The sequence below is a fragment of the Frankliniella occidentalis genome, unplaced genomic scaffold (assembly GCF_000697945.3).
Source record: "Frankliniella occidentalis isolate FOCC.00 unplaced genomic scaffold, Focc_3.1 Scaffold58, whole genome shotgun sequence".
In the NCBI taxonomy this organism is placed as follows: domain Eukaryota; kingdom Metazoa; phylum Arthropoda; class Insecta; order Thysanoptera; family Thripidae; genus Frankliniella; species Frankliniella occidentalis.
The window spans coordinates 105,221-131,742 of NW_026267188.1; the positions used below are offsets into that span (position 1 = coordinate 105,221).

At 47.5% G+C, this 26,522-nt stretch overlaps 6 protein-coding genes and 1 non-coding gene across 12 annotated transcripts in view; 4 read left to right on the forward strand and 3 right to left on the reverse strand.

Annotated features, from left to right (window-relative positions):
• LOC113207232 (uncharacterized) overlaps positions 1-2,529 on the forward strand; it is a 20,042-nt gene extending 17,513 nt beyond the window's left edge. For both annotated transcript variants that reach the window (XM_052267748.1, XM_052267749.1), the window contains exons 11-12: positions 831-1,063; positions 1,151-2,529. In XM_052267748.1, coding sequence (XP_052123708.1) covers positions 831-1,063; positions 1,151-2,256 — 1,339 coding nt within the window. In that variant the 3' untranslated portion in view covers positions 2,257-2,529. The remainder of the gene's footprint in view (positions 1-830; positions 1,064-1,150) is intronic.
• Positions 2,530-2,571: 42 nt separating this feature from the next.
• LOC113207231 (SUN domain-containing ossification factor) lies at positions 2,572-10,764 on the reverse strand. Its single transcript, XM_026423700.2, has 12 exons — positions 10,552-10,764; positions 10,013-10,199; positions 9,804-9,931; positions 9,442-9,724; positions 9,106-9,361; positions 8,795-9,027; positions 8,508-8,681; positions 8,216-8,428; positions 6,929-8,134; positions 6,554-6,805; positions 6,206-6,461; positions 2,572-6,129 (listed from the first exon to the last, which is right to left on the reverse strand). Exons 1-12 carry the CDS (start codon positions 10,602-10,604, stop codon positions 5,411-5,413), a joined length of 3,960 nt encoding a protein of 1,319 aa, XP_026279485.1. The 5' UTR covers positions 10,605-10,764; the 3' UTR covers positions 2,572-5,410.
• Positions 10,765-11,001: 237 nt separating this feature from the next.
• Positions 11,002-14,146, forward strand: LOC113207239 (solute carrier family 15 member 4-like). 3 transcript variants are annotated; one of them, XM_026423713.2, is made up of 11 exons: positions 11,002-11,226; positions 11,420-11,750; positions 11,849-12,039; positions 12,126-12,436; positions 12,508-12,709; positions 12,780-12,848; positions 12,928-13,054; positions 13,144-13,225; positions 13,303-13,421; positions 13,504-13,658; positions 13,740-14,146. In XM_026423713.2, the coding sequence occupies exons 2-11, from the start codon at positions 11,450-11,452 to the stop codon at positions 13,950-13,952; spliced, it is 1,770 nt and encodes a 589-aa protein (XP_026279498.1). In that variant the 5' UTR covers positions 11,002-11,226; positions 11,420-11,449; the 3' UTR covers positions 13,953-14,146. The 3 variants fall into 3 exon arrangements, with proteins under 3 accessions (XP_026279498.1, XP_026279499.1, XP_026279500.1); XM_026423714.2 differs by having other exon boundaries at positions 12,526-12,709; XM_026423715.2 differs by having other exon boundaries at positions 12,529-12,709.
• A 169-nt stretch (positions 14,147-14,315) lies between these two features.
• On the reverse strand, positions 14,316-16,670 carry LOC113207240 (beta-ureidopropionase). The gene is made up of 9 exons (XM_026423716.2): positions 16,521-16,670; positions 16,131-16,235; positions 15,878-16,032; positions 15,697-15,791; positions 15,416-15,619; positions 15,213-15,337; positions 14,939-15,131; positions 14,774-14,860; positions 14,316-14,686 (listed from the first exon to the last, which is right to left on the reverse strand). The coding sequence occupies exons 1-9, from the start codon at positions 16,625-16,627 to the stop codon at positions 14,606-14,608; spliced, it is 1,152 nt and encodes a 383-aa protein (XP_026279501.1). The 5' UTR covers positions 16,628-16,670; the 3' UTR covers positions 14,316-14,605.
• Positions 16,671-16,722: 52 nt separating this feature from the next.
• On the forward strand, positions 16,723-19,682 carry LOC113207241 (transport and Golgi organization protein 2). 3 transcript variants are annotated; one of them, XM_026423719.2, is made up of 6 exons: positions 16,723-16,861; positions 17,731-17,895; positions 18,178-18,418; positions 18,731-18,973; positions 19,075-19,185; positions 19,252-19,682. In XM_026423719.2, exons 2-6 carry the CDS (start codon positions 17,754-17,756, stop codon positions 19,403-19,405), a joined length of 891 nt encoding a protein of 296 aa, XP_026279504.1. In that variant the 5' UTR covers positions 16,723-16,861; positions 17,731-17,753; the 3' UTR covers positions 19,406-19,682. The 3 variants fall into 3 exon arrangements, with proteins under 3 accessions (XP_026279504.1, XP_026279502.1, XP_052123711.1); XM_026423717.2 differs by lacking the exon at positions 16,723-16,861 and adding an exon at positions 16,932-17,080; XM_052267751.1 differs by lacking the exon at positions 16,723-16,861 and adding an exon at positions 17,585-17,605.
• Trnap-cgg (transfer RNA proline (anticodon CGG)) lies at positions 17,239-17,310 on the forward strand. Its single transcript has one exon. It is a non-coding gene; the product is annotated as a tRNA-Pro (tRNA).
• A 536-nt stretch (positions 19,683-20,218) lies between the features above and the next one.
• The window catches only part of LOC113207257 (protein Wnt-7b-like), a 14,852-nt gene continuing 8,548 nt past the window's right edge, over positions 20,219-26,522 (reverse strand). The window contains exons 3-5 of the mRNA XM_052267726.1: positions 24,475-24,797; positions 20,934-21,315; positions 20,219-20,457 (exon numbers count right to left, since the gene is read on the reverse strand). Of these exons, the coding sequence (XP_052123686.1) occupies positions 20,306-20,457; positions 20,934-21,315; positions 24,475-24,797 (857 nt within the window). The 3' untranslated portion in view covers positions 20,219-20,305. The remainder of the gene's footprint in view (positions 20,458-20,933; positions 21,316-24,474; positions 24,798-26,522) is intronic.

The following is a 26,522-nucleotide window of genomic DNA, read 5'->3' on the forward strand; positions in this document are numbered from 1 at the left end:
TTTTTTCGGGACCTGCTGAGTAGTTGGTCTACCAGGTCCACCTCCTCATCTCGCTGCAGGTCTGGTCAGTTAATTAGGATGCCGGGAAAACGCGAAAAATGGTCTTCAGTATTCGAACCACCGTCCATCCGCATAGAGAGCGCGCGCTCTACCAACTGAGCCATTGAGGCTGTTGTATAGAAGCGTATCTCCACTGTGACTCGTGACTCACACCCGGAAGCACATGGCCGGCAGAGTGGCAAAAGGGTTCCGTCGACTAGATTCGAACCAGCGACTGTTTGCGTACCGGCCCATCACATCAGGTGTCGCACGACTGAAAACTCGTGGCCAGCCGAGCGCCAAAAGCATTTCTCGAGTGGGTTTCGAACCAGCGAACGAATTCACACAAGGCCGGGACGCTACCTACTCAGCCACGGGGGAACGATAATGCAAATAGACCCCGGCGACAAGCGGACCTCAGCTGTCGCTGACGACCGAAGATACATGGCCAGCAGAGCAGGAAAAAATTTCCGCGGACGAGATTCGAACCAGCGACGATGCCAGCGCTCTGTTCACGAACACGCTTTAGCACGCTCGGCTGCCAGCCTGACAATTCCAGTGAGAGTTCTGAGCTCGGCCTGCCTAACAGGAGGCAAGAAGCGACAAAAAAAAAAAAAGTATGCCCCGGCCGGGAGTCGATCTCAGGGCCAGCAGTTTTGGTTCGGATGAAGCTACATGCGGGTGTGTCGATTCTAGCTACAACTGTGTACTAAGCTGACTCTAGCCGGCGGGTAAAAGTAGCCACACAGGGATGTGGCACAACTGAACGACCTAACGGCCTGTCTCTGCAGCAGGGGCAGCCGGCGCAGCGGGGGTGGCAGCAGGCGGCGGTCGCGGGTCGACTCTGCGGGGGACTCTGCCGACAGCGGGACGGGCTCGGGCCAAGGGGTCATCACCGCCTCGCTCAAGATCCCCGTCCCCGGTGCGGGAGGGGCGGCCTTCGCCCTCAGCGTGGACGACTCGGACATCCCCTACATCGAGGACGGCGTGCAGGACAGCGGTGGGAGGCACCAGGTGACCGTCGGTCAGTAGAAACTCAGAGTCTTTGTCGGGGATGCGGCGCCAACGGGTGCACGTTATGGGTCCTGACCGATGTCGCTTTGCCTCCCAGGGCTTGTCCGCGGATCGCTGACGGGGTCCGGCGTGTCGACGGGTGTGCCCGGTGGCAGCCCGTCCACCAGCCTGAGCCAGCGGCGGCGGCAGCGCTCGGGCAGCGGCAGCGTGGGCAGCGACTCGTCGACGGCGGGCGGCGCGGCCACGGCGTCGCAGGGCACGCGCGACTCGGCCGTGGGCTCCTACAGCAGCCCGCCCCGCAACAGCAGCAGTTCGCCGCCGTCCTGGGCGAGCTCGCCGCCCCTGTCACCCGACCCGCTCGTGCGCAACGTCAACTACATACCAGAGGTGCCACAGGTGGCACCGCAGATGCAGGCCGTCCAGGACCGGCGCGCCGCGTACAGCCGGACCGCGTCCACGTCCTCGGAGCACCACGTGCAGACCACCACGCTCACCCCGGGCGTGGTCGTGCAGCGAGTCACCTTCACGTCCATCGGGGACACTCCCGCGCCCGCCGCCGCCGCCGTGAGCGGCGACGCCCTGGCGGGTATCGGCGGCCGGCGGGAGCGCGAGCCTTCCAAGCCCAGCGCCTACCAGCGCATCATCTCCTCCCTGACGGGCGGCGGCGGCCACCACGCACCTCCGTCGGGCTCTGGCTCCGAGCTCGCCAAGAGCGCCACCACCTCCTTCATCGGCAGTGCAAACTTCGACGACATGCGGGACTACCGGGAGGAGGTGGTGTCGGCGCGGGAGAGGGACAGGATCATCACGCCGAGCATCTCCTCGATCGGCGGCGCCGTGCTGAGGTCCAAGACGGCCGACATCGAGCGCATGCTCAGGATCAGCCGCACGGCGGCCGCAAGCAGCACCTCCGCCGCACCCGCGCCCTCCACCGCCGTGGACGACAAGAAGAAGTACACCAAGCGTAGGTACACGAGGCACATCCCCGAGCCAGAGGCGCTCCGGTCGCCGTCCTCGGCGGGGATGGGCAGCCTGCTGGCCTCCCAGGTGGGGCCGGGGACGCAGGCCGGACACGGCGCGGGCCACGGCCGGGGCGCCTCGCAGGGCCAGGGCGCCGCGCCGGCGTCAGCGGGGTCGGCGCCAGGGGTGTGGAAGCGGCGCGAGCTCATCGCCAGCGACCCCAAGAGACATGACGCCCTCTGACCCGCACCGGCCAGGGCCGTCGAGGCCGTCGGGGGCAAGTGGAAAACTATTGCACCGCCTCCTGTGCAGGCCTGCTCGACTCAAAGGGTTCAGTTGGACTCTCACCTGGGACCCACACTCAAAACGCTACTTTTACTTCCTTTTTATAAGAGAAAACATGTGACAAAATGCTGTGAATTATACAAGTGTAAATATGTGTATCTTTGTCTTTGTATTTTGGTGCATTGTAAACTACTATACAAAATGAATGATTGTTGCTTTGGATGGCATTTATTTTTGCATTATTGGAATTTGGAAACCTGGAATCAAAACACATTTAGAAGAAGAGCATTTTAACTGTACTTCAAACTGATAGGAACATGAATTGAATGGATACATTTTTCAAGTAGTCATTGGTAAGTATTAATCCATTAATGTTTCTTTGCACAGAAGGAAATTCATCTGATGACCAAGAAAACCAGGGGATCTACATGATCACAGCATTCATACATGAGGTGAGGAATGACATGAAAAATGAAAATTGGTGATACACAAAAGAAAATGTACCTTTCTTTATCTATCAAAGAGCTGATCAAACATAAATTTAAGATACCATCAAGAACAATCTCTCGCAGAAAAAGAACATGGACAAACACAAAAACAAATTCTGCCTCTTGATACATAATTCACCAGCAATATATGCTTACGGAAGTGCAAGGCAATTTGTACATTAATAAAAACACAAAACATAAACACAAGAAACAAGGCAACAGATAAAACGGAAATTGGATACAGATCACTTAGCTCAAATTTTTAAACATAAAACAAACTGTTCACACTAAATTCAGGTTTTAGCTCTTTAAGGTCCATAAACATTTTCTTAAATGATATGCATAAATTGAAAAGCTAACCACCCCAAGTATTGTCACAGCATGGTAACCAGAAAAATATTTTCTCTCATTTCAATTGATTCAAATGAAATAAACATTACATTACAATAGAACAGTCTTTCTTCCTATAAATACATAGTCTAAGGAGGGGGAAATGGCATCTTACTTTGGACCATGAAAATCGTTTAATTGGAACAAAATTGATAAAATAATAGTAATTGAGACTGAAAATAATCTGACCTCCTTGATCTATGAAACGTGAACTCAGAAACGACCTCACAAAACTTAACAATTTCCCATGATTAAAATAAAATAAAGTCAGAAGTATTTAGATCAATTCAGATGCACTGAATAACTAGTCTTTGAAGCTGGAAGAACATAACTACAGACAAAGCAGAATCTACCTGAAAAATTAAACCCAGTAAGAATCAATTGTAATTGCTGACAAGATAAGACAGATTTAAAACAATGGTCAAGACCTGGTTATCCAGATCCAGCTCAGTCACGTGATACATCTCGATAAGTAAAATTTATAATCACACAATTGCCAACATCTTTAAAGATGAGTTTTGACTTGGGGCGATTACAAGAGGAAATAATTCTCATAAATGCAAAGAAAATTGTGATCAGCAAGTTCTGAGCAAACTAATCACTACCTAGATTAGAATATAAATAATACATAAACTTCGATCAATTAGCTAAAAGATTTACACATATGTATATAAGGAAATTTCAACTTATTGAAAACTAACAAGTTCTTACTGATGTACAGTTTTAAGTGTATTGTAAGACTCCCAGTAACAATCATAAAAATCAGAATAATTTAAGCATCAATAATAATAATAATAATCAGATCACAAGTTTCTGGCAAATTACCTGTACATAGCTTAGACTTTTGAAACTACTTAGATAATAACCTACAGTCCAATCGCTTGATACAAATCTGCAACCATGTAACACAAAATGAACTTACACTCAATTTAACAGCTACCAAAACAAGTTTCAGTAATAATACACCTTACATTTGGACCCAATGGTACTGAAGAGTTAAGTCACAGTTCCTTTAATTTCAGAAAGAAAAAAAAAGACAAATGGAAAAATCACCAGTCTCTACAGTTCACAGCCATTTGCATGATGAAACAAGGTCACATGTTAGATCAACAAGATATTTTCTGAAGCGAACTGTAAGTAAATTTTCATTCATGTTTACTAGAAGTTGTTTCTTTTTGTTGTTTAGTGATTTGTAGTGAGGAAATTCACAAAAGAAGTAACTGGTAATGTTCAACGCAAACAAATTATAGAGGGGATCAAAATTCCTCTCTAGTAACTAAGTACAATTTCTTCTAGCCATAAGCAAATCTCAGACCTGTCTGTGAACACATTCCCAAGCTATTATAGGAAGAAAGAAATACATCGGAAGATAATTGACTAGACAAACAACAGACAGTGATAGCTTACTTCACACCACATTGAAAACTTGCAACACACGCAAAAAAGCCTCTCAATTTAATTCCTAACAAATAAATAAGATAATAAATAAAATGAATTGAACAGTCAATTGGATTGCCCTAATTAGAAATATGCAACAACTGCACATGCTGTTGTATAACTATACAACTCGTAACATTTATTTTTATAAATCCCTGCATGGCATGGTGTCCCAATTCAGGCAAACAGGAACTTTGTGACCAACGCGATTTTGAGGTCTCCATGATCTTCATCATTATGAGACTCATCATCATCAAGCAATTTTCTACCTAATGACTTAGTTGACTAAATTACAGAAAATAAAAGCTTCACTGTTTTTCTAATTTCTAAATCTTAATCCAGCTACTGACTGGACTTCAACATAAGAAGAAAATTCCAAGGGGAATGTGGAGACATTTAATACAAATGTGCAACCTTAATCACAGTTAATAAGAGTCACAGCTTAGCATGCTCCCTTTTTCAATTTATTCACTTATCTCTTAATAGACCTATATTTTTTATTTTACTCAGACACTTTGCACTTTGTACATAAAAAGTAATAGTGAGTCCCATGGTGATGTTAACTATCATCGCAACTTTACCACTTGGTAATTTAAGAGCCAACTTTGGGGCTGAATTTGAATGACATAATTTTAAATCAACAAATTAAAAAGAATACTTGGACACTATTTATCCAGTAGAATCAGGGTCAAAAATTGTCTCTCTAAAAAAAACTTGGCTTGGACTAGAAAGGGTTGAGAAGAATGGTACTAATGGATAGACCTCACCTTCATTTTTTCAATAAGAAAAATGCACTGTTAGAAGAATTTTTTTACCATACTTTTAAGACCACCCTTCTTACCCAATTTTTTCTTCTTATCTTCCATTAAAATTCCTTGGTTATCACTTTGACTACTATTGCACACTGGCTCAAGAGAATCTAAACCTTTGCTACGACTTGATTGACCAGATACACTGCTTCCACTGTCACCATCATGGTGATTCATCATCCAATCGGGTGATACAGATGGGTGAAATGGAAGGTTGGCTTCAGCCAAATTAAAGGATCTTCTACTCCTTGCAGAAGTTGCGGTTTCAGTAAAACCAGGAGGAATTTGAGCGGCCTGATAGGAGATAATATTACCTGAAGATGGGGAGTCAGGTGCGAAAGCTGCCTCACTTTGACAGATATCCCCCGTTTTCAAACTGTTGGGCGAATTTGATGGTGAATGGGCCTGTCTCATGGTGCTCTGTACCTCAGGACTTTCAATTTCACCACTCTCAATAGGTAATGAGTATGAATGCATGGGGGCAGAAATTTTTCTAGTGACCGTCTGAGAATAATTTGCCTGATATTGGCTGAGGTTGTTGCTAGATGAGGATTTCACTAAGCATTCTTTCCTGCGTTTTCTCCTTCGCCGTTGATCTCTTGGGCCTGTTACAGCCAACCAGTTTTGATCACTTCCTTCATGAGTGATATCTTCTCCTTGGACCACAACTACGTTTTCATCTTGCAAAAGTAAATCCTTGTATGATCCTAAGGGTGAAAAGACAGATATTAAAAACTGTACTGAGACAACACTTAACGACAAATACAATATTGAGATAAAAACCTGAAATCTGGAGAGCTTCTTCACTAGGCCGACGCTTTTTAACATCACTGGAACTGCTGAGGCCATCAAGGGAACTACGTCTTCTCAGGTGTTTAACATTTGATTTGTTGACCTTTCGCCAACCTGTGCTCCACTTCCTTTGCGAGCCAGTAGATGACATGTTGCCGGCATCAGTGGGTAACCGTCGGCACATCCAGATAACGACAGCAAACATAACTATCTCAATGACTATCAGAGCAAAGTGTTGACTGAAAACCTAGAAAGGGAATTAAATAGATTCACAATATGCACTTAAATTGAACAGACCCAAAATGCTAAGGTTGAATTAAACCAATACAGAAAACTCACAACTGCCTTGTGCTGCCAGCTATCTTTTTCTGACTGATAAGCTTCAACTGTTGCTGTGAGTTGAATTAACTGAGTGCGAAGAAACAGAATATCACTATCTCTTTGTTGTTCCCTGTCTTTAGATTTTCGGATTTCTTCTCTGAGAAGAACCAATGTTTTATTCAATGCACGGCTCAATTCTTCTTGCTTTTTGTAGCGCCTGCTAAGCTCCTCCAAGTATTGACCACTCAAAGACATATTACGCTCAAGGGCCTGAAAAAAATGAAATAAAAGTCAGACAAAAAACTTGAAAAAGGTAGATTAATAGATGTCTTGCTAATAAACTGTCATGCCCTGTAAATGTGACATAAGAGGATGCAAAAGGTTAATACTCACCTTAATTTTATTTGATAGCCTCAAGAACACAGATTCTTTTTGAGCTTGCTGAGAAGGAACACGAGTTTGAGTAACCACACTGCTTGGTGTTGTTGCTGACCCAGCTTCTGAAGAAGTTTCCTCAGTGTTGTCGAGTGCTTTCATTTCCATGAAAAGGGCATCTAAATCCTTCGAAGGCTCTTGATCTTCAGAAACCCCTCCATCCAGGCCAAAGGATGTATCACCTAAATCTTTATCTCTGTCTAAGGCATCAATACCCAATTGTTCAGGTGCTATGGGGTCCTGAGGTACTTCAGGAATAAAGGAGCTAGCCTTCGGATTCTCCGCTGATCCTCCAGGCATATTAACTGAGATCATAGATGGTTCAATTTTCACATTGAACGGAGTCTGAATGGTTGCCTTTACATCAGGGCTGATGGCAGACTTCTCTACTGGAGCATGTGGAACAGCTGCTTCCTCTGCTGAAATTTCTCTAACCTCTTCTTTAGTTAGTGTTCTTGTCGGTTTTATCTCAGAAGCCATGGATGCATATGGAGGTCCTGGTTGGCTTCCTGGAAAACTTGTTGATACATCAGGAGTATGAGGGGAACTACCACCAGATTGACAGTTTGATGAAGTAAATGATGCATCCATTGAGCAGGTTTGAGGTGCCTTATGTTCAATTAATAAGTTTTTGAGGTCTGACTCCCGTGAATCTTGAGAGGGTTGGCCAATAATGCTGGCTCCTTGCTGCGCCATAGCACTTTGACTTGTGTTTAGTACAACCTTCCCTTCTAGCACAGCTAAGATGTTGCACAGCGCAGCAATATACTCTGCTGGCAACATGGCTGCCAAATATCCAGCTTGATCCAATTGATCTTCACTTTGGATTCGCAATGGAGCTGCCAAATATCGTTTGGCTATATAATCGAGGCCAGATAAAGAACATAACTGGCTGTTATTAATGGCATCAAGCACAAAAGTTGACTCAATCAAAGCCTGCATATCCTCTGCCTGGCAACTAAGAAGATGGTACACTTGATCAAAAAATTCAGGACTGCAGTTATTGCAAACAATAAGGTGGCGCAAAGTGCTACAGTGTCGAGGTCGCACTTGGAAAGAAGGAATTAAAGCAGTAGCATTTTTCTGATCCAGAGTTTGGCTTTGATTTTGACTATCTCCACTCTTCACAAGAACTTCAGCTGCTTTCCGAACAATTGTATACACCTAGAGACATAATACTCACATAATTATCAGACTTAGAATTACATCAGAGTTTTCATCAAGATTTAGCTCTCTGGTACTTACAGCATCAGTCGCATGTCCGAATAAATTTTTGGATGGTTTTCCTGTGTCAACACCAACAGGCTGCTCATCCTCATCATCATCGTCATCAAGCTCATGAGCAGAACCATGACCTTCATTTTCAGTTTCTAGCACTTCGAATTCACTTGTACCATAAACACGAATAAGAGACGTACAACAGAAATGTTCTTTTCCATAATGAGAGTTGAACTCTACCTGCATAAATAATTTCCACAATATAGTGAATTAAAGTAATTTCTGATGTTAGGAAAACACATTGACGTGTGTGCCTTACCTTCAAAAATTTTCCAAACAAATGAGGTTGCAAATTAAAACTTTGCACTGTTCGTTCATCTTTAGCTGTAAACTGACCAACACTGGACCAATCACGAGTCGGAAAATTATGACTTAAATAAACTGAGAATTCTTTTGGGGATGATGAAAATAACTCAAAATTAGCTAATTCAATCTGTAAAAAAAATTGAAGGGGTATAAGATTTGAGCTTCACCTAAATCTTCTAATAAGGTAAGGTTCTAATATGTACATTTACATTGACATAAAAAAATAAGGATAGTACTTACTTTCTTGGCTTGAACTGCTTCACAAAGTTCAATGATGAGCCACATTCTTTGAGTACTGCATTTATTGATAAGGTATTCATCTTTGGAGTTAGCTAAGACACCACTAGGGTTTTCAGCTTCTGGATTCGTAGCAACAATTTTTGCTCCACAATCAGGGGATGCATAGTTCTTAGATCTCATCTTGCTTGGAGTAGGTCCTCTTGATGGAGGGGAATTAGCAGTTTTATTTTGTCCTGTGTAGAAAATTTTACATGAAAAATAAAAAAAACTAACAGAAAGAGAAATAAAGACAGTTTGGGATATGTACATGCCTTTCTTTTTTTCAGCTTCCTCCAATTGCTTTTGAGTCCATTCACTAAATGATGGTATTTCTTCTTGAGGAATTTCAGGTGATGGCACAGGTAATGCATCAAGGGTGCTACTGGGTTGGGCAGGAGGAGGAGGAGGCAAAACTGGCTCTAAAGGTTTGCCAAAAACTTGAGTATTTGGCTGAGCTATGGATGGAGAACTTTTTTCTGTTGTTTCTGGTTCTACATGGTCTTCAACTTTAACAGTCTGCTCAACAACCTAACAAAAAGAACATGATATATCAGAATCACTTATAAATTCACTCCAGAATCCAAGCAAGATAAAAATGAGTGAAATACTTTTGGTTCAGCTCTCACGACTGGTGGCTCTGAATTTGGTACATTAGCAGTTGTAGCTTCAGTTATAACCTCTGCCTGATGGTTTTCATTGACCAGGTCAACTTTGGCAGGTGGTAAAATAACGATTGGGGGTAGATTTCCAGCTGTAGTATTTTCGCTAGAGCCCTTTTCATATTTGCTGTCGGTTGTAACCTCTGCTGATGCTGAAGTAGCAAGCTTTTGAAGATCTGCTGAGGCTGAGTCCACAAGCGTTACCACACCTACAGTCCCTGTATCGGGAAGACTGAAAAATAACAAAGCAAGTGTATTAAAAGAAAAGGTCAGTGTGAAAGCTTAAACAAGCTCAAGGGAATGATACATACTCCTGACTTAAGGTACCCTGATTCAGGACACCTGGTAATTTCTCATTGACAGCAACTTCATCAACAATGGGCTTTGACTTTGAAACATCCTCAAAGCTTGACTCTATTTGGGATGCTTGTCCAACATTCTGTAACATCAAAGTTAGCAGAATGAATGTGATGTGCAATTTCCATAATTTGTTTTCTAAAGCTATGGTGATGCAACAAACCTCTGATATTTCACTGGGGGTGTCCTTGAAAGTGTCTGTGGGTAATGAATTTACGGCCAATGTGTTAGAGGAGACAGGATCAATTTCTTTATAAAATTCGGTGGTGTCATTTAAGTCGGCTGAGTCATCTGTTTTCCCTGCAGAACTAGCAGGAGCCTCAGTCTTTGTGACGATATTGGCAATACAGCTGAAAGAAATATGTCCATATAATTTTACTTTATTTTCTTAACTAAGAACAACATAAACAAAGGTCTCACAACAGTAATAAATATAAAGAACAGGCTCATTGTACAGTGAGCTAACTAACGCAGAGTATGATAATGCAAAGATTTATTAAAAACTAAATTTAAAAGTAACAAAGATCATCCTGATCAATTTTTGTCTTAAATACTGGATCGTAAAGAGTGGCATCCTTAATGATATTTCAGGTGGCTTAAACTAGTAGCAGCAACGTAAATTTATGAAAATTTACTCCAATGTAGAAGACAATCTTTACTTTTAAGGAATGTAGCAAAATGCTGTCATGTACATAACCCTACCTGTTGATGATTTGTACGATGAACACATAATATAAGAAACGGCAGAACTTCATTTTATCTTCATACACGTTTCTACACGCAAACACATGTTTAATGAACAGAAAACTCAAAAGCAACGCAATGTCAGTCCTCCCGCAATATATAAAAATTTCAAATATGACGTGTACTTTGCAGATTGGACTTAACAAAAGACTGTTCGTCTGCTGATCTCGAATGTGGATTCGATTCTTGACCGGCCAACCTCTACTTTGCGCGGCAACTTTAAAGAGGTAACAGTGGTATCACGTATGATTGCTGTCAAAGGGCTCGATTTTATTGGTACCCCGCTGGGAAAGAAGATCATGCGTGATAACGGATTTCTGACAATACTTTGTTAGATTCGATGAACATTTTGCTCACCACCCACTCACCCGGTTCGCGCGCCTCATGCATGAGGACGAGGGGGTTGAGTTTGAGAGGGGAGGGAGAGGAGGGGGGACTCGGCTGGAGTTGCTTGAGTCATTTTAAGAGAAAAGAATTGAATGAAACCAATACTGCGGCAAGGGAATCAGCGCGGTTGTGGAAGCACCGAAGAGCCAACTCCTTGTCAAGCCAGAAGTTCCCACACGTCAAGTCGTTTGACGGACACACTTCCCGTGAATTCTGCTGCTGTTAACAAACGGTTTTGCGGGTTAGGTAAGTATGATTTCTTCCTTATCAGCACTTGTCAATCTGCGCAAACTTTGTTGTTTGTCTAATGATAGGTTTGGAACTCAACGGGACGTAACATGTTCCATGAGAGCCTAAGCATTCATATTCGTGGACGGGTTCAGAACTCACATCTTATTCTGTTGTGTTTATTTTTTATTTTTTTTACCTTGTCTGACAGGAAGGCTGACTCTTATATTGTTCTCCTGAAATGGAAGGTGAGCGCACACCTCTTCTTCGCAAGCCCAGCCCCATTGGATCATCCCCTAATTTAGCAACGCAGTCGTCTGGTCTGCAATGGGATCCTGTCAGAGGAACAAAGGCTGCAACATGTGTGCTCCTAGCACTCACATTGGAAAGATTAGCATATTATGCACTGCTTGCAAATCTGCTGGTGTTTCTGAGTTTAGGTGGCAATACACCTAAGGAAGCAATGACAGCTGTGCTTGTGGTTGGAGCTATCGCTCACTTTTCAGCATTAGGTGGAGGATGGCTCGCAGACGGTGCTTTAGGTATGTTTTTATCTGCGTATAATCTATAAGCATTACCACGTATATATATGTCTTACCATGTGTTATCAGTTATCATTTTACTATCTATTTTACTGCAGGTCGTTACTGGACACTGATATTGGGACTTGGTCTGTATGTGATTGGGTTTGCAATGCTGACAGCTGTTGCTGGTGGTATTCTGTGGTCCAACACCCATGCCTCCTTGCCACAGTTGTATATCATATTCACATGTATTGGTGTTGCTGCTGGCACAGTTCGTGCTAATTTCCCTTCATTTGGAGCAGAGCAGGTAACAACAAAAATTTTCTTGATGGTATTTTAAGTATTTTTCCATATTTTTATAGAGTACCTTGCCATTTTTCTATCCCTATTAAGGTTCGACATGGTGGTGGAGAATCTGTGCGCAAATTTTTTAATTGGTACTATTGGTGCGTGAATTCTGGATCCCTCTTAGGAGTTGGATTTTTATCATTAGTTGCCCAAGAACCAGCAACAGTTGCAGGAGGATTTTTGGCTGCCTGGGGGGGAGCAGGTGCTGGAGTCACACTAGCATTAGTTTTACTTGCTGTTGGAAAGCCTTATTATGTAATTTATAGACCTGGTAGTTCACCCCTCCTTTCAACTCTAAGAATTCTTCATCAAGGAATCAGTGGCTGCTGGAATCTGCGAAAATCAAACCTTCAACGGTAAGGACACAAGATCTTACATGATAATCAGTTTTCTACTTTTAAGAATGCTTTAAGTTTTATGTGTAAAGACATGGAGGGGGAATTAGCAGGTCGCCAGCATTATCCAGTAGATCAAACCCTAATCCAGTGAATTCTCCTTCATGGCTTGATTATGCTAAAATGCGGTATGGAGGCTCTCACCATGACTCAACTGTTGAAGATGTTAAAAAGCTTGGGTCCGTTCTTTTGCTACTGCTGCTTCTTCTACCCTATTGGCTGGTATTTTTTCAGGTAAGATGATAGATATTATTAACAAATGCTCAGTGTACAAATGCCTCTCTTACATGTCTTTTGATTACAGATTGAAACAGGCTTCCAAGAACAAGGAGTGCATCTCAAAATTGGACTGGCACCTGATAACACCTTTAATGTATGTCTTGTGAAATTCTGTTTCTACCCTTCACTAAATTTTTATCTCTAGTGATCTTATATTTTTGTTTCTGAACTAGATTCCCACTTCTTGGCTGAGTTTATTTGATCAACTTTTTATCCTAGGCTTGATTCCTTTACTTAATGGATTTGTATATCCAGCTCTTGACCGAAGAGGGGTCAGAGTTACTCTATTTGGGAGAATAGGTATCAAATTATTTTTGAATCTATGTGTTAAACAGATTCTTACCTTGGATTTCTTATTTGCTTACATACTTTTCAAATTTTCTCTCCAGCTGTAGGTATGGCACTGAGCTTGTGTGCAGCTGTGTCAGCAGGTCTTTTGGAAACTATTTCAATGCAACATTGGCATGATGGGTGAGTAACCTTTCTACTACAATTTCTGTTGCTTTATGTTATTTAAAGAGAGCTTTCATATTGTTTTTGTCTCTTAGCCACCATGTTGAGCAAATCATCCACAACAGGAAATACAATTCAAGTGACGTTTCTGTTTTGTGGCAAGTTCCACAGTACTGCTTAGTTGGTATGGCAGAGGTATTTGCAGGAGTTGCAGGTATGCTAACAATTCTTAAGTCATTTTTCTAATAATTTCCCCTTTGTTTGAGAAGTATTATTACAATAGTTTTCTCCCAAAGGGCTGGAGTATGTCTATTCGACGGCCCCTAAACCGTTACAGGCTGTGGCGATGGGGCTTCTTTCTGCTGTTGAAGGTATTGGATCTTTGCTTGGAACAGCTCTCATTGGTGCTCTAAGCCCAGCATGGATTCCACAAGACCGAGACCATTTCCAGGTGACTGCAAATAGGAATTTCATTTTCTGATGTGAACAATACAGCTGAGCTAATACCTGGGTCTTACGATTTTTTTTCTAGGGCCATTTGGATTACTACTTCTTCCTCTTAGCTGGGATACAAGGAGTAACTCTGGTAGGATTTACTATTTCATTAATCATAAAGCGAGGCTCTAACTCAAGGACTGCAGCACTACCAGATTCCTCACGAATATCAAACCTATCACAGACTCCTAATTCGAGAAGCAGTGGGACTACTGTATCAAGCAGTACAAACACGGTTTTATCTTCATGAATAGAACCTACAACATTCTACACAAACTTTCTACATGTATTCCAATCAACAGATACTCATTTAAAGATCTATATATTTTAATTAATGATTAATAGAATCTCAAGGGCACAAAATGTTTGCTGTGTACTGCATTGTGCATGTCATCAAATTTTCCAATGAACGATAGCATTTTTTTATTGCTGTAAAGGACTGAATATTTTACATATTAAACTAACATGTCTCTCAGGTCCATTTCAAATCAGAGTTACCGGTATTATGGTGCTGGAATTAAGTTTTGGCTGTGGTACTTTGTTGTTAATATCCTGTGATTTTTGCTACCCTGTGGTATCTGTGACTCCGAAAAGGGTGGTGTAAAGTGCACAATTATTTGCTGTGATATTTTTTATTTCTTTTAATTCTCATGAATCAGTCATAGTTTTTGTGAAGTTAGTTCATATTGATTAGTGGCCATGGAAAAATCCACATATAAAACATAGTTCTTTCATTAGTCCTTATTTTATATATTAATTTTCTTTCAATGTGTTACACTTACTAAGGCACAGTAAAAGACATATATATTGAAGTAATATTACAGTTGGTTAGCTAGATAAAATCATTGTTATTAACTTAGCTTTATATTAAAGCTGCGTACTGTTGAAATACCCCACATGCATTCAGCTGATGATGTTTGGTTCATAGTTTGGTTCAGCTGCAGCTGCAATGCTGGTAGCATACATGTCTAGTCTTTGAGTCATCTGCAAAAAACAGAAAAGATGATTAAATATTTTTACTAACCCATAAAAGTGAGAAAAAACATTTATTATTTATTTCAGCTTTCTTACCTTGAAACCCCAAACGTCACGAACTTGACGGCACAGGTTTAGGTCCATCTCGACAATCAGCAGCCCATCTCTTGTTCTTGACAAACCCTAAAGGAATGAGTTCCTTATGATTTTTATTTAAATTTATTTCAAGTAATTCAACTTATCTGGTGAATCAGCACTTACAGGTGTGCGAGATCCATCAGGAGCTGCAACATAACTGGAGCCATAAAAGTGTCCAAAATCTTTATGAGCCGGTTGCCCATTACCAGAGGTGAACTCATTTGGGAATCTTTCAGTGCCTACTCTGTTGATGGCACATGTAAAGTAACTGTTTGCAATAGCTGCATTGCGTGCTTCAATGCCCCAGAGTGGTTCACTATAAAATAGATGGATCTCATAAAACTGAATAATTATCCAGATTCTATACTTCACTTTGGGTACCTTTTCGATTCGTTACCTAAGCTCTCCGACAGTTGCTGAAGGATTGAAAACAATCTCAGCCCCATTTGCACCAAACATAAACCAATTTAAAGGGTGATGACGTCCATAACATATGTTTATAGCAATTTTTCCAAACTCCGTCTACAAGCAAATGTAATAGAATTTTTAATAGTGGAAAAAAAAGACAGTGTAGAGCCTAAAAATTGTTCAGAGATTTACCTGGAATACAGGATGGCCAGTATTTCCTTCAAAGTAGTATGAACTCTCATTGAAATCCCCAACTCTAGGGATATGATTCTTCCTATGCTTTCCCAAATACCTTCCTCGACTGACAACTACAGCTGTATTCCAAATGGTATCTCCATGAAGACTGTCTCTTTCCAAAATCGGGGAAATGATAACCATGTTGAACTGTTTGCTGAGCTGTGGGAAGGAACTTTATAAGTAACATAAAAAGAAATATGAAACATATTGTGCAGCAGAAAATGAGGTTTAATTACATCTTTAACAAGTTCTGTTGTTGGTCCATCCTCTGCAGCTTCAGCAAATTCACACCATGGCTTTTTTTCTCTTGTACAAAATGCAAATGGCATAGCTGTAAAGAAAATTTTATAGGATAAATTTTGTGTTAGTGGCATATAGAGATTAAGAACACAAACTGTAAAATGAATCTGAATTTACTCCATGCTTCTTGGAAACATATGATGTTAACATGAGCATCAGCAGCAGCTTTCACAATTGTTGAAATACGCTGGTGTAAGGCGTCCCTCTGTTCTTTGATTGGTCGATCAGTTGGGACAACAATTTTATTTTGAATGAGTCCTACTCTTACAATCCTGCAGAAATGTTTAAAGAAGAAATGTAACAATAAATATCAAATAGGAAATGGTTTCATTTCAGAAACAGTTTGTGATGATGAGTGAGGAAGACAAACCTAGGTGATCGAAGTTGCTCCTGAGCTGCAGCAAAGGCATAGCCTTTAATTTCAAAGTCTTCTTTCTCAGCCAAGGAAATAGCAGCCTGCGGTATGGTCAATGGCCTGCAACACAGTAATGAAATCAAAAATATGTTAACATCGGAATGGGGATCCACAATGGACATATATCAAACAATGAGATCCATTTTTCATGAGCTTGACCAATTTGTATTAATTCATATCTTTTTATTTGATGAGGTTATATTGTTATACACAATGGGAAATTGGAAAAAGAAGCCTTTAATTATTTAACTTGCCTCATTAGAGACATACTAAGAGCAACATAAGAAATACAGGGGATATTGCTATTGATAAAAGAATCACAACAAAACAATCAACAAAACTTACTTTGTCTCTTTCCCATACAAAATCTTCCTGACGGCCTCCCTTTCAGCCTCGGGTAGGTGGCCGTTCAAAATCTCCTCCACGCTTTCAATCTCAGCGATTGAAGCCATTTCGGATAAATTTGTATTATTCAATTACGGGAGTGAATAAGTGTCGGGGCGTTGGCGTCCTTCCGTGAAATATCGTCTGCTAGTACCGAGTTGGCAGACGCCGCTCGCAGACGACACGGCAGCGGACTGTCGCGTCTATCAGATTCCGTCGAGTTGTCGCCGCTCCCGTTGATAGCGGTGAGGAAACAAACGTCGTCGATGCGGCCCGGCAACAGTCGCCGCAGCCTCAGCAAGGTAATCAACTTCTCTTCCTCGGCCTCTGTCTTGTTGACACGGTTGACACTAGCCGTGTGCGCCGCCGCGAGAAGTGTCGCAGTAGTGTCGGCCCGCTCTGTCAGCTGATCAGTCAGAGATCAGCTGCTCGCGCTCGCGGCCGTAGACCCCTTTACTTTCTCCGCCGCGCCCCCTTATCGCCCGATTATTAGCCCGTCGGACACTGCGGCACCAGACAAAGTAAGTGATGGGTTTGCGCTGCAGCTGTGGGCTGTACTGTATATGACCTGAGAAGGGGAGGGGGGCGGTGGGAGGGCGGCCGGCCGCGGGAGTGGGGGAAGCGAGGGCAACAGAGGGGTGGGGAATCAATTCCGCTTTCATCGCGCTCACGTGACCACGGCCTGTTGGTCTAGGGGTATGATTCTCGCTTCGGGTGCGAGAGGTCCCGGGTTCAAATCCCGGACAGGCCCATCCCAATTTTTTTCCCCTCCCCTGCAGTGTAGCTATAGCAGTGTATGCCCACGCAAGGCGCCTGCATATGTGGGGCGATCATGTATGCAATAGGTTTGTGTGGAAGAGATGCAAAGTCATGCTAATTTTATTAGTCTAGATCGAGTGCGGAAACTGAGGCGCGGCGCGCGTGAACGTGAGAAGACACTTTACACGAGAGTGCAACGGGGAAATGTTTGAGGCGGTTAGTGATAAGGCACTATTTACTTAGTTTCTCCTGGGGCGCTGGCGAAGGGCACTACCTATCACACGCCCGTAAGTGTGCACTACGACCACCACCGCGGCCGCACCTGCAGGCAGGGATCGCAGCCTGCACTGTCATCTTGTAATTTCTCGCGAAACCTTTTCGAATAGGCTCCATAATTTTTGTTTTGTCCCAGACATTAGCAGCGTCTTCCCCACGATGTGCATCCTGTTCGTGGAGGTGAACGACAGTCCCGCGGAGGACGGCTACCGCCTGATCCTCGCCTCCAACCGCGACGAGCACTACCGCCGTCCCACGGACTACGCCCACCACTGGGAGGAGGCGCCCAGCGTCTTCGGGGGTACGTACGCGAGTACCGGGTGGCACCGAGGGATTGTGAGGAGGTGGGCGTAGCCAGCCCACTCCCGAATATGCCGTGCGGCCTCCGCGACCGCGCCCACGATCTTCGCGGTGCTACTTACATGTGTCGCGACAGGTGCCCGTGCCCGATAGGTTGCGTACTCGCGGGCGCCGCAGCACCACCGGTCGGCTGGCGGGCGCCTGGCGGGCAGGCAACCCATCGCACTGGCGTGTGTAGCCTCGCAGGCAGGCGTTCGAGCTGACTTCCCTCCCTTGTCCGCAGGCCGCGACATGGAGCCCGGCCGCGAGGGCGGCACATGGCTGGCGCTCGACACCGCGGGGGCCGGGCGGCTCGCGGCCCTCCTCAACGTGATGGGGACCCCGTCCAAGCCCGACTCGCGGCCGCGGGGCATGCTGGTGGCGGACTACGTGCGCGGCGCGGAGCACGCCGAGTGCTACTCGAACAAGTTGGCCGCCATCGGCACCGAGTACAGCGCCTTCCACCTCGTCACCATCGACCTCAAGTACGTTCCGCGGTGCATTTCATTTTGTATTCGGCCCCAGTTACCTGGCTAGCTGGCTGACTTTTCTCACACTGAAAAAGTCGTAAGTATACGGCAAAATTTTCCGTGATGTGTGACGTAAAATTACATATTGAAATTGTAAATTTACAAGCAAGTATCGCCTTGAAATTGATTGACAAGCAAGAATGGGTTGTCTAAAATTAACAATATATTATGTAAATAAAAATACCAAAAAATGTTGTGAATTTACAAGGATATTTTTACTAATGACTGGCTGCTTGCGTTCACGGTGCTGCTGCTTTGTGTTCGCAGCCCCTCGAAGGGCGGCCTGTGGCACTACAGCAACTGCACGGAGGAGGAGGGCGTGGGCGGCTCCGTCACGCACCTCCGGCGCGGCCGCTTCGCCCTGGGCAACTCGCTGGTGCACCAGCCCTTCCGCAAGGTGACGGCCGGCGGCCAGCGCTTCGAGGGCATCCTGGACCGGTGCGGAAAGACGACCGCGCAGCGCGACAAGCTCGTCGCGGAGCTGGAGGGCCTGCTCAAGTGGAATCAGGAGTGAGTTTTGGAGTCATCTCCCTTCGGAGGGGCAGGTGAAGGCCGGGTGAAGGGCGCCGGCTCGGTCGTATTCTAACTGTCGTTGCTGAACATCCCCACAGGCACTACCCTGACGAGACGCTGGAGGGCCGCGCGGCCAAGGGGAACCTCCGCAAGGAGACGGTGCACATGCACAGCGTGGTGTTCCAGAGGCACCCCACCTACGGGACGAGGTGCGTTGAGCTCGGAGCGCCAAACTCGAGAAAAGATCTGATAACCAAATCGCCATTTGTTTTCAGGACCCACACCATCATATTGGTGGACGCCAACTGGCGATGTGATTACTACGAGATGACCCTGGGAGAAAACCGCGAAACAACCATGAACCCCGACACTTCGCGCTGGCATCACATTCACAAAACGTTCCAGTTAGAAGATCCCTCAGGAAAATAGTGCACTTATTCTAGTTTTAAAATAAAACTAAGCTCTAAGTCCTAAGGTTTAACTATCTTCTATTGAGACCTCTGTAGGCTAATTACAAGTAACGAGACTTTCCCTCGCTTGAGTCATCATGTTAAGTGTTCTGTAATTTGCATTGTGTCAACTAATCTAACGACTGTGATATGATTTTCGGGGTCACGTATTAGTCTACCACATCTTCCATGTTCTTCCCACTACCTCAGCGCTAAATGTATGTTTTTTAGAAAATTAAAGTTGAAGTTGAACCTGTCCCGCGTTTTCTATGTGACAACCCATAATCGGTCACGCGTACTCGTGAGCCAGGAAGCTCGTCGAGTAAGTCCGACCGTCACCTCGAGGGCCCACCAACATGTACCCACCCGAAGCCTTTCCAGGAAGCTTGGCAGGCCTCCGGGTGACAGAGGCGCGAAGCGGTCCATTGCGGAGCCTGGGAACGAAGCAAGTGCGCGGGTCTCGCGTCGGCCCATCACAAAGGACAGCAAGAGAGTGTTTGAGATGCGCTCCGCCTCCTGCTGCAGCGTGCCCGGCCTGGCCCGCTCGCGCCCGCCGAGTCGAGGCGCAAACCGTCAGCGAGTTAGCACCTCATAAAAGGTGCTGCTGCGCCCGGGTGCCAGGAGCCGTGCAGGAGCCGACGGGAGCCCCTGGGCGGCGGCAGAGCGCCGTGGTGGCAAATATTGGCCTTCCTGATGGCCCGGGCCCGGGGGTGAGCGCGACGTGTCCGCGACGCGTCAACGGGGGCCGAGAGTATGGTCGAAATTTCGAAATGCAACATTCCGGCGCAAGGGAGAGTTTTTAGTATCGGTTTATTTTTATTTTCAATTTTCATTTTATACATACACTTATGTACATGACCGACGCTGGGCGCACGCACGCTCACTTGCACGTGTACTCCTCGTGGCGGTCCGTGCACACCTCGCAGTGCACGTAGCAGCACCAGTGGAACTTGCAGCGGCACTGCTGGCTCCGCGTCACCTGCCGCGTGTTGTAGCCGCGCCCGCAGCACATGACGCCGCAGTCGTCCGCGCCTAAAGGGGCAAGGACCAGGACGGTGAGCAGATGGAGACCCAGGCCACATTCCAGGGGGCGCTTGCACGCATTTTACCCGTTGGCTGAAAATCCCCACTTACGCCTTCTTAAGCTATAAGTGGCACTGCATACGACCGCGAGGGGTGGGCGTGTTGCATACTCACTCGGGGTCACAGGGTTTTTACACGGCACGGTCGGAGACCGTGTAGGGTAACCCCTTACAGCTGTACGAAAGTGTAGCAAGGTTCTAAGCCACCCAGTACATTACGTCATTTTGAAGTGTCGAGGTACTTTCTTCACAGACTCTAAATTTAGGGTTATACAAGGAGATTTAAAAGACGCTACGACAAAGTAACTCCTCTGTGATCCAAGAAGACGTGTTTTTCGTATTCTCCGAAACACTTTTATGAACTGCCCTACCGTGAAAAAGGTACCCCACCCCATCAAACCGAGGTAGTTAGTGTAAGTCACGTACCGCGGGAGGTCCTGTTGCAAGTGCGGCCCGCCGTGCCCAGCGAGCCCAGGGCGAGGTCCGGGTCGCAATAGTTGGGGGAGACGCTGAGGAAGACCAGGTCGGTGCGTCGGGGCAGGCGCGCGGGGTGCGGCGGGGCGCGCGAGTTCCTGGCGGCGCGCAGGGCCAGGCGCAGCCCCACGGGGTGGCGGCGCGCGCGCGCCCCGGCCGGCACGGCCTGCACGGCCACGGGCAGCGCCACGGCGGGCCAGGCCGCGCGGTACCGCGCCATCAGGTGGTCGCCGACGAGCCGGAACGGCGCCAGGCTCGTCCAGCAGGTGCGCACGCTGCAGCTGCCCGACACGCCGTGGCACTTGCAGTCCGTCTGCAGCGTCAGCTTCACGGCCTGCAACAAGAGCACAGGAGGTCAGCGGGGTCACGTCGATTTCTGAGGGAGAGTACCTTCTGTACTTTGACTTCCGGTCTGTGAGCTTAATAGTTTTGGGGGGTCACGATGAATTAACTCCAATTCGCAGGTGGACATCCTTTCGGAGGTGACGAGGTAACTTCATCTATATCATAGCGTCTAAAAAGCCTAAACAATTGTTGAATTGTGAAGTCAACCGGGTGAGGCACGATCAGCCCTGAACTGCTTGAAAATGACGCGCCTGGCCCATGGGCAGGAGAACCTGAAACAGTCCCGTAGCGTTAGGACAGTCTTATTACGATTGGTTAGCTTTATGGTCCATACTACGCCCACCCTAACGATAACAGCGAGGGGTGCCCAACTGAGGTAATCAGGTGTACACAGAGTAGGTAATCCCTGGTAATCACCGGTAATCATTGGCAATCGCCGGTAAGCATTGGTAATCGCCGGTAATCATTGGTAATCGCCGGTAATCCTTGGTAATCACCAGTAATCCTTGGTAATCACCGGTAATCCTTGGTAATCACCGGTAATCCATGGTAATCACTAGGTAATCCATGGTAATCACTAGGTAATCGTTGGTAATCGCCAGGTAATCGTTGGTAATCACAAGGTAATCTTTGGTAATCACTGAGTAATCCAGCAAAGAAATTCCTAAAAATCTTTGGTAATCACCGGTAATCTTTGGTAATCACCGGTAATCTTTGGTAATCACTGGTAATCTTTGGTAATCACTGGTAATCTTTGGTAATCACTGGTAATCAGTTGTAATCAATGGCAATCTTTCGTAATCTCTGGTAATCTTTTGTCAGTGGTAATCTTGGGAAACCCTTGGTAATCATGGGTAATCTTCAGTAATCTTCGGTAGTCTCTGGTAATCCTTGGTAATCATAACTATTTGGTAATCAGGTGTACACGATTTTTTAGAGTTGGGCACCCCTCGGATAACAGTGCTTATTCAGATGCGTCTTCACAAAGTTGTCATTCTTTTTGTATTCTGCTTCCCCCAACTACCACACCTTTTTGTTCCCTTTCACAACCCAGCATTACTGCAGGAGCGCGTTATTGAATGCAAACTGGACAGATCACCAGTGGCTGCGCTTGTGGGAAAATGTGGACACATCTTAAGGCTTACAGTACTTACACACACACAGACACACGCACACAGGCGCGCGCCCGCGCCAGCAATCGTCCCTCGCGCGTCTCGGCGGATAAAGCTATAAGGCGGCTATAAGGCGGAATGAACGACAACATTTGCGTCACCATTTAGTCACACTTAAGATCCCACTGATTTAACAGATGGACGTCGTTCTCGTGAAATCTTTCGTTTCATAAACGGCCGCGCGACTTGGCTCTGCGCTGCGCTACGCCGCCGCTCTCCGCGCCCCGTAAAGATAAATGGTTGTTGGCGGGGAAAGGTCCGGCTTGGGCTGTTTATTTAGCCTTGTGGGCAGCTTTGCATTTCACGCGCCGCGCGGAGCGAGCTGCTGGACGAATTGGAGTCGCAATCGAAAGGGAGAGCATGACAAAAAAGAGGACCAAACTAAAGGATGAAAAACTGCCGCCCGTTGGTGTGACAGGCATGCGTAACACGAGGAGCTTTAAGATTATACTCTCTTTCCTCTCTAGTTTTATTTCGACGATTATCGGGTACGTGAGTGATTTCCTTATCGGTAGCGCGGGCGACATTACATGGAGCGCGACAAAGCAATGGGAGCCTCACAAAAGGGAACGACAAGGAAACTGGACGCAGGGGAAAGGGAGGGGGGCGTTAGTGGTCAGCGGAGGGGCAGAGCAGGACAAGGCAGAGGAGGGAAGAGCAGGGCAGAGGAGGGCAGAGCAGGGCAGGGCCCTACACGGGCGGGAGATTATAATAATGCACTGGCGCTGCAGTGAGCCCCTGGCGGCCCCCGGCCTGCAGGCCACCTCGGGGGGACAATGCAAGCGCCAAGCCGCTCATTATTTCCGTTTGAATGGAGCCGGACCAGGCGGCGGGAGTTTCGAACACACGCGGCGCCGAGCTATGTAGTGTGTGTGTGTGGCTTTGAAATGTATCAGCGGTCACCATCGCCCGCGACCAAGCATGCATGCGCGCACGAGAGCAAAAGGCATAATAGGACCGCGTGTTTGTGTTTGGTTTCTTCTTCTTCTTCTTTCAGCGTGGTCATCTTTTCTCTCTACGGGATGTTTTCATGCTGCGCGCTGCGCGCCACGTCTTCCTACCCTACCTCCGCCTTCGGGTTCGGGTGTACCACCACGAGGTGGCCGGTTCTCGCCGATCGCACACTCATACTGTACCGCTCGCCTGTCGCCTTACTCAAAGAGTACGTCTGTCATTCGCCGCTGCAAACCTGTCAAGAACACATTCTGGTTCTGCAAGCTCTCATAACGCCTGGGAGGTAGGCCACATCTTGCCTGCACTGCATGCGTGTGTTGCGGGGTGGCCTACCTCGAGTCTCGCAGGCGCCGAGCTCCCGTAATTTACTGCAAATAATTATTATTTTCCAGCGCGGAGTCCCCTTGGTGACTGGCCCTCAGTCAGTTAAACCACATTACTTTACAAGTAAGGCTGTAGTCTAGTCCCAAGAATTTCGGGCTCGAAAGCAGGCGGACGGAGAGGAAGAGAAGGGACGAGAGGGCGAGTGAAAGAGTCGGAATTCCTTGCCATTTTCTTTCAATCCGCCTGGCCGCTGGCCGCGTGCGCCGACGACGCACAGGGCCCGGCCACCGCCTCCAACCGGATTAGTAACACCTCGCCGACGCTTAATGGCTATCCGTCATAGAACCTCAACATTTTTTATGGCCGGCGAACAAACCGCTTCGGGACGCCGGGAATGCGGGGCTGGCGGGGCCGAGCGCCCCGCCATAGAACTACGCGCGCGCGGCGTCTTTCGGGCGTTTATTTCACGGGGACGCGGTCGTCAAGGCGGCGGCGGGCGGAAGCAGACCGCCAGGTGGACAGAGCTGGACAGTGTTGCTGGACAGCGGTGCTGAGCTGCAGGACAGAGCGCTGCGACAGCTCTAAAGCCACCCACACTCACGGGGTCAAGCGCGTGTCGAATCCCGCGTTGTCAACGGCAGGGATTTCTCCTGCTCCGCCCAGGTTAGGTCGGGGATCAGCACACGGACCCTACCTACCTTCCGGCCAGCCTTGCTGTTGTGGCTGTCCATGAGCCGGCGCGACGCCGAGTGGCCGTTGTCCAGCAGCGAGGCGGGGTGGGCGGCGTCCGTGAAGGTCCTCGACAGCTTGGCGCCGAACTCCACGTCCGACGAGCAGCCCCCCCAGCGGAAGGCCGAGGCGACGCCGTCCTGCTGCTGCGGCGGCTGGGGGTCCCGGTGGTGGCCGGGGGGCTTCTTGGCGCAGCTGCAGCCCGACAGCTCCCCGCGCGAGCACGCGGTCGCGGACGCCCAGGAGATGGCGGCCGCCTGCACCGCCAGGCTGAACGCCGCCTCGCGGCTAGCTGCAACAGAGGACACAACGTGGCGACAAAATGAACACACAAGCTGCATATCTATTGACTGCTTCATTGACGTAGTGCTCCAGCCCGCTCCCCCTCCCCCCTTCGCCGGCATTGACGCATTATTGCAACCTTTTGACAGCGACTGTACGGCCGCGACACGCCACGCCATTCCAGAGCGATGCGGTCATTATGCATATCGCACCCGGCCGGGACTGTACAGCACCTTGGGAGCGGGACTAGCTGCAGTGTGTGTCCCCGGGACACACTTGTCCGACGGCGGCCTGGCCACCGGCCACCCAGCGCGCGCCCAGCCCCAGCCGAGCACGCGTGACTTGCCGAGGGCCTGGAGAAGTTATATACACCTCGATTCAAATTTCCAATGAGGCGAGTGTGTGTGTGTGTGTGTGTGTGTGTGTGTGTGTGTGTGTGTGTGTGTGCGCGCGCGCGCGCGCGTGCGGTGTGTGTGTGAGAGAGAGAGATAGTGTATGTGTGTGTGTGAGGTGGGAGGCAGGGCCCAGGGCGTGGAGAGGAGAACGACCGCACACCACCGCTGGCGTATTTGAACCCGTGACAGTCAGCCTCTCCCCTCTCTCTCTCTCTCCGAGCAGCTCTCCGGGCTCGTTAGACGAAGCACACGATTAATGGTCATTGGGGCGCGTCCCTTGTATTAGAGCACCAATCAAGCGGCGGCTCGCGTGGGAGATGAGGCAATATGGACGGCTTTGACAGAGATACAAATCGTGTGGATTAACTTCCTACGCGGGGCGGCGGGGTGGGGCGGAGGGATAGCGCAGACAGTTCCCAAGCTCATCGCCCCTCTTTCTTTCTTGCCCTTTAGTTTCTCTCTCTCTCTCTCTCTCTCTCATACACACTCACACATACAACACGATCGGACTGATTTAACATTTATTAACAGCGCGTGCTGGGGGCGTGGCGGCGGTGGCGGCGGGAGACGTGCTGCGGTCCGGACCCACGAGGGAAGGCGTACCGTTGGCCAAACTGGGGCGGGGCGGGGCGAGAACGCCCCCGAGCCCCGCGAAGCGCACGCAGTGCTCTGGCCAATACCGCCCTCTCTCCTGCTTTATGATGGGGCCCGCCACGCCCCGCCACGCCCCGCCACGCCCCGCCACGCCCCGCCACGCCCCGTGGCAGTCCCACGTAAGCAAGTTACAGTTCTATTATTCACCGCCCCGCCCCATCCGCGCCCGGATCTGCACAGCCGCCTCGCATCGGCCGGCTCAGGGCTGTGGGACCTCTCTCTGGGGAGCTGATGTGAGCCGAGCTGGCCGAGCTGCCTAATCGTGCCGAGCATCGATGCAGCTTCGATCGATACGATCGACACGGAGGTGGGTCGATGTCGGTCGATAAGCGAAGGTCGGGTCGGACCGAATGGGAGCCGCGCAACTGGACACCAACTTATTGCACTGCATTCCGCCCATAGTTGTTTTTTGCGCCCTTTTCTATTGATAATCCCACTCTCCTTTGAGTGAAAACATCATCTTCCTCGAAAAAAAAAAAAAAAAAACGAATCATGAGCCGTTTCTCTTTGTCCTCGCTTCATGGTCCGCAGCGGCGCGGGCTGCGGGCGGCAGGACACCCACCCCCTCGGCTGCTCCACGCCTTGTTTCGCCACCCTCGGGTCGAGCGTGGCTGCGGCGTCATCGGTGGCGCTGGACATGAACGGGGCCGAATGCAGTCGTGACTGGGTGTGGGCACGCCCCCCCC

Excerpts from the sequence above, each read along its gene's own strand:
- LOC113207231 (XM_026423700.2), bottom strand. The coding sequence starts at position 10,604 with ATGAAGTTCTGCCGTTTCTTATATTATGTGTTCATCGTACAAATCATC. Across the intron at positions 9,028-9,105 it reads GGAAGCTGAAAAAAAGAAAG|GACAAAATAAAACTGCTAAT; the intron begins GCATGTACATAT and ends TTTTCTACACAG. Across the intron at positions 6,130-6,205 it reads AGAAGCTCTCCAGATTTCAG|GATCATACAAGGATTTACTT; the intron begins GTTTTTATCTCA and ends TTTCACCCTTAG.
- LOC113207239 (XM_026423713.2), top strand. The coding sequence starts at position 11,450 with ATGGAAGGTGAGCGCACACCTCTTCTTCGCAAGCCCAGCCCCATTGGA. Across the intron at positions 13,055-13,143 it reads TACTCTATTTGGGAGAATAG|CTGTAGGTATGGCACTGAGC; the intron begins GTATCAAATTAT and ends TTTTCTCTCCAG. Across the intron at positions 13,422-13,503 it reads GGTATTTGCAGGAGTTGCAG|GGCTGGAGTATGTCTATTCG; the intron begins GTATGCTAACAA and ends TTTCTCCCAAAG.
- LOC113207240 (XM_026423716.2), bottom strand. The coding sequence starts at position 16,627 with ATGGCTTCAATCGCTGAGATTGAAAGCGTGGAGGAGATTTTGAACGGC. Across the intron at positions 15,620-15,696 it reads CAACAGAACTTGTTAAAGAT|CTCAGCAAACAGTTCAACAT; the intron begins GTAATTAAACCT and ends TCCTTCCCACAG. Across the intron at positions 15,338-15,415 it reads CTGGCCATCCTGTATTCCAG|ACGGAGTTTGGAAAAATTGC; the intron begins GTAAATCTCTGA and ends ATTTGCTTGTAG.
- LOC113207241 (XM_026423719.2), top strand. The coding sequence starts at position 17,754 with ATGTGCATCCTGTTCGTGGAGGTGAACGACAGTCCCGCGGAGGACGGC. Across the intron at positions 17,896-18,177 it reads GGCGCCCAGCGTCTTCGGGG|GCCGCGACATGGAGCCCGGC; the intron begins GTACGTACGCGA and ends CCTTGTCCGCAG. Across the intron at positions 18,974-19,074 it reads CTGCTCAAGTGGAATCAGGA|GCACTACCCTGACGAGACGC; the intron begins GTGAGTTTTGGA and ends ACATCCCCACAG.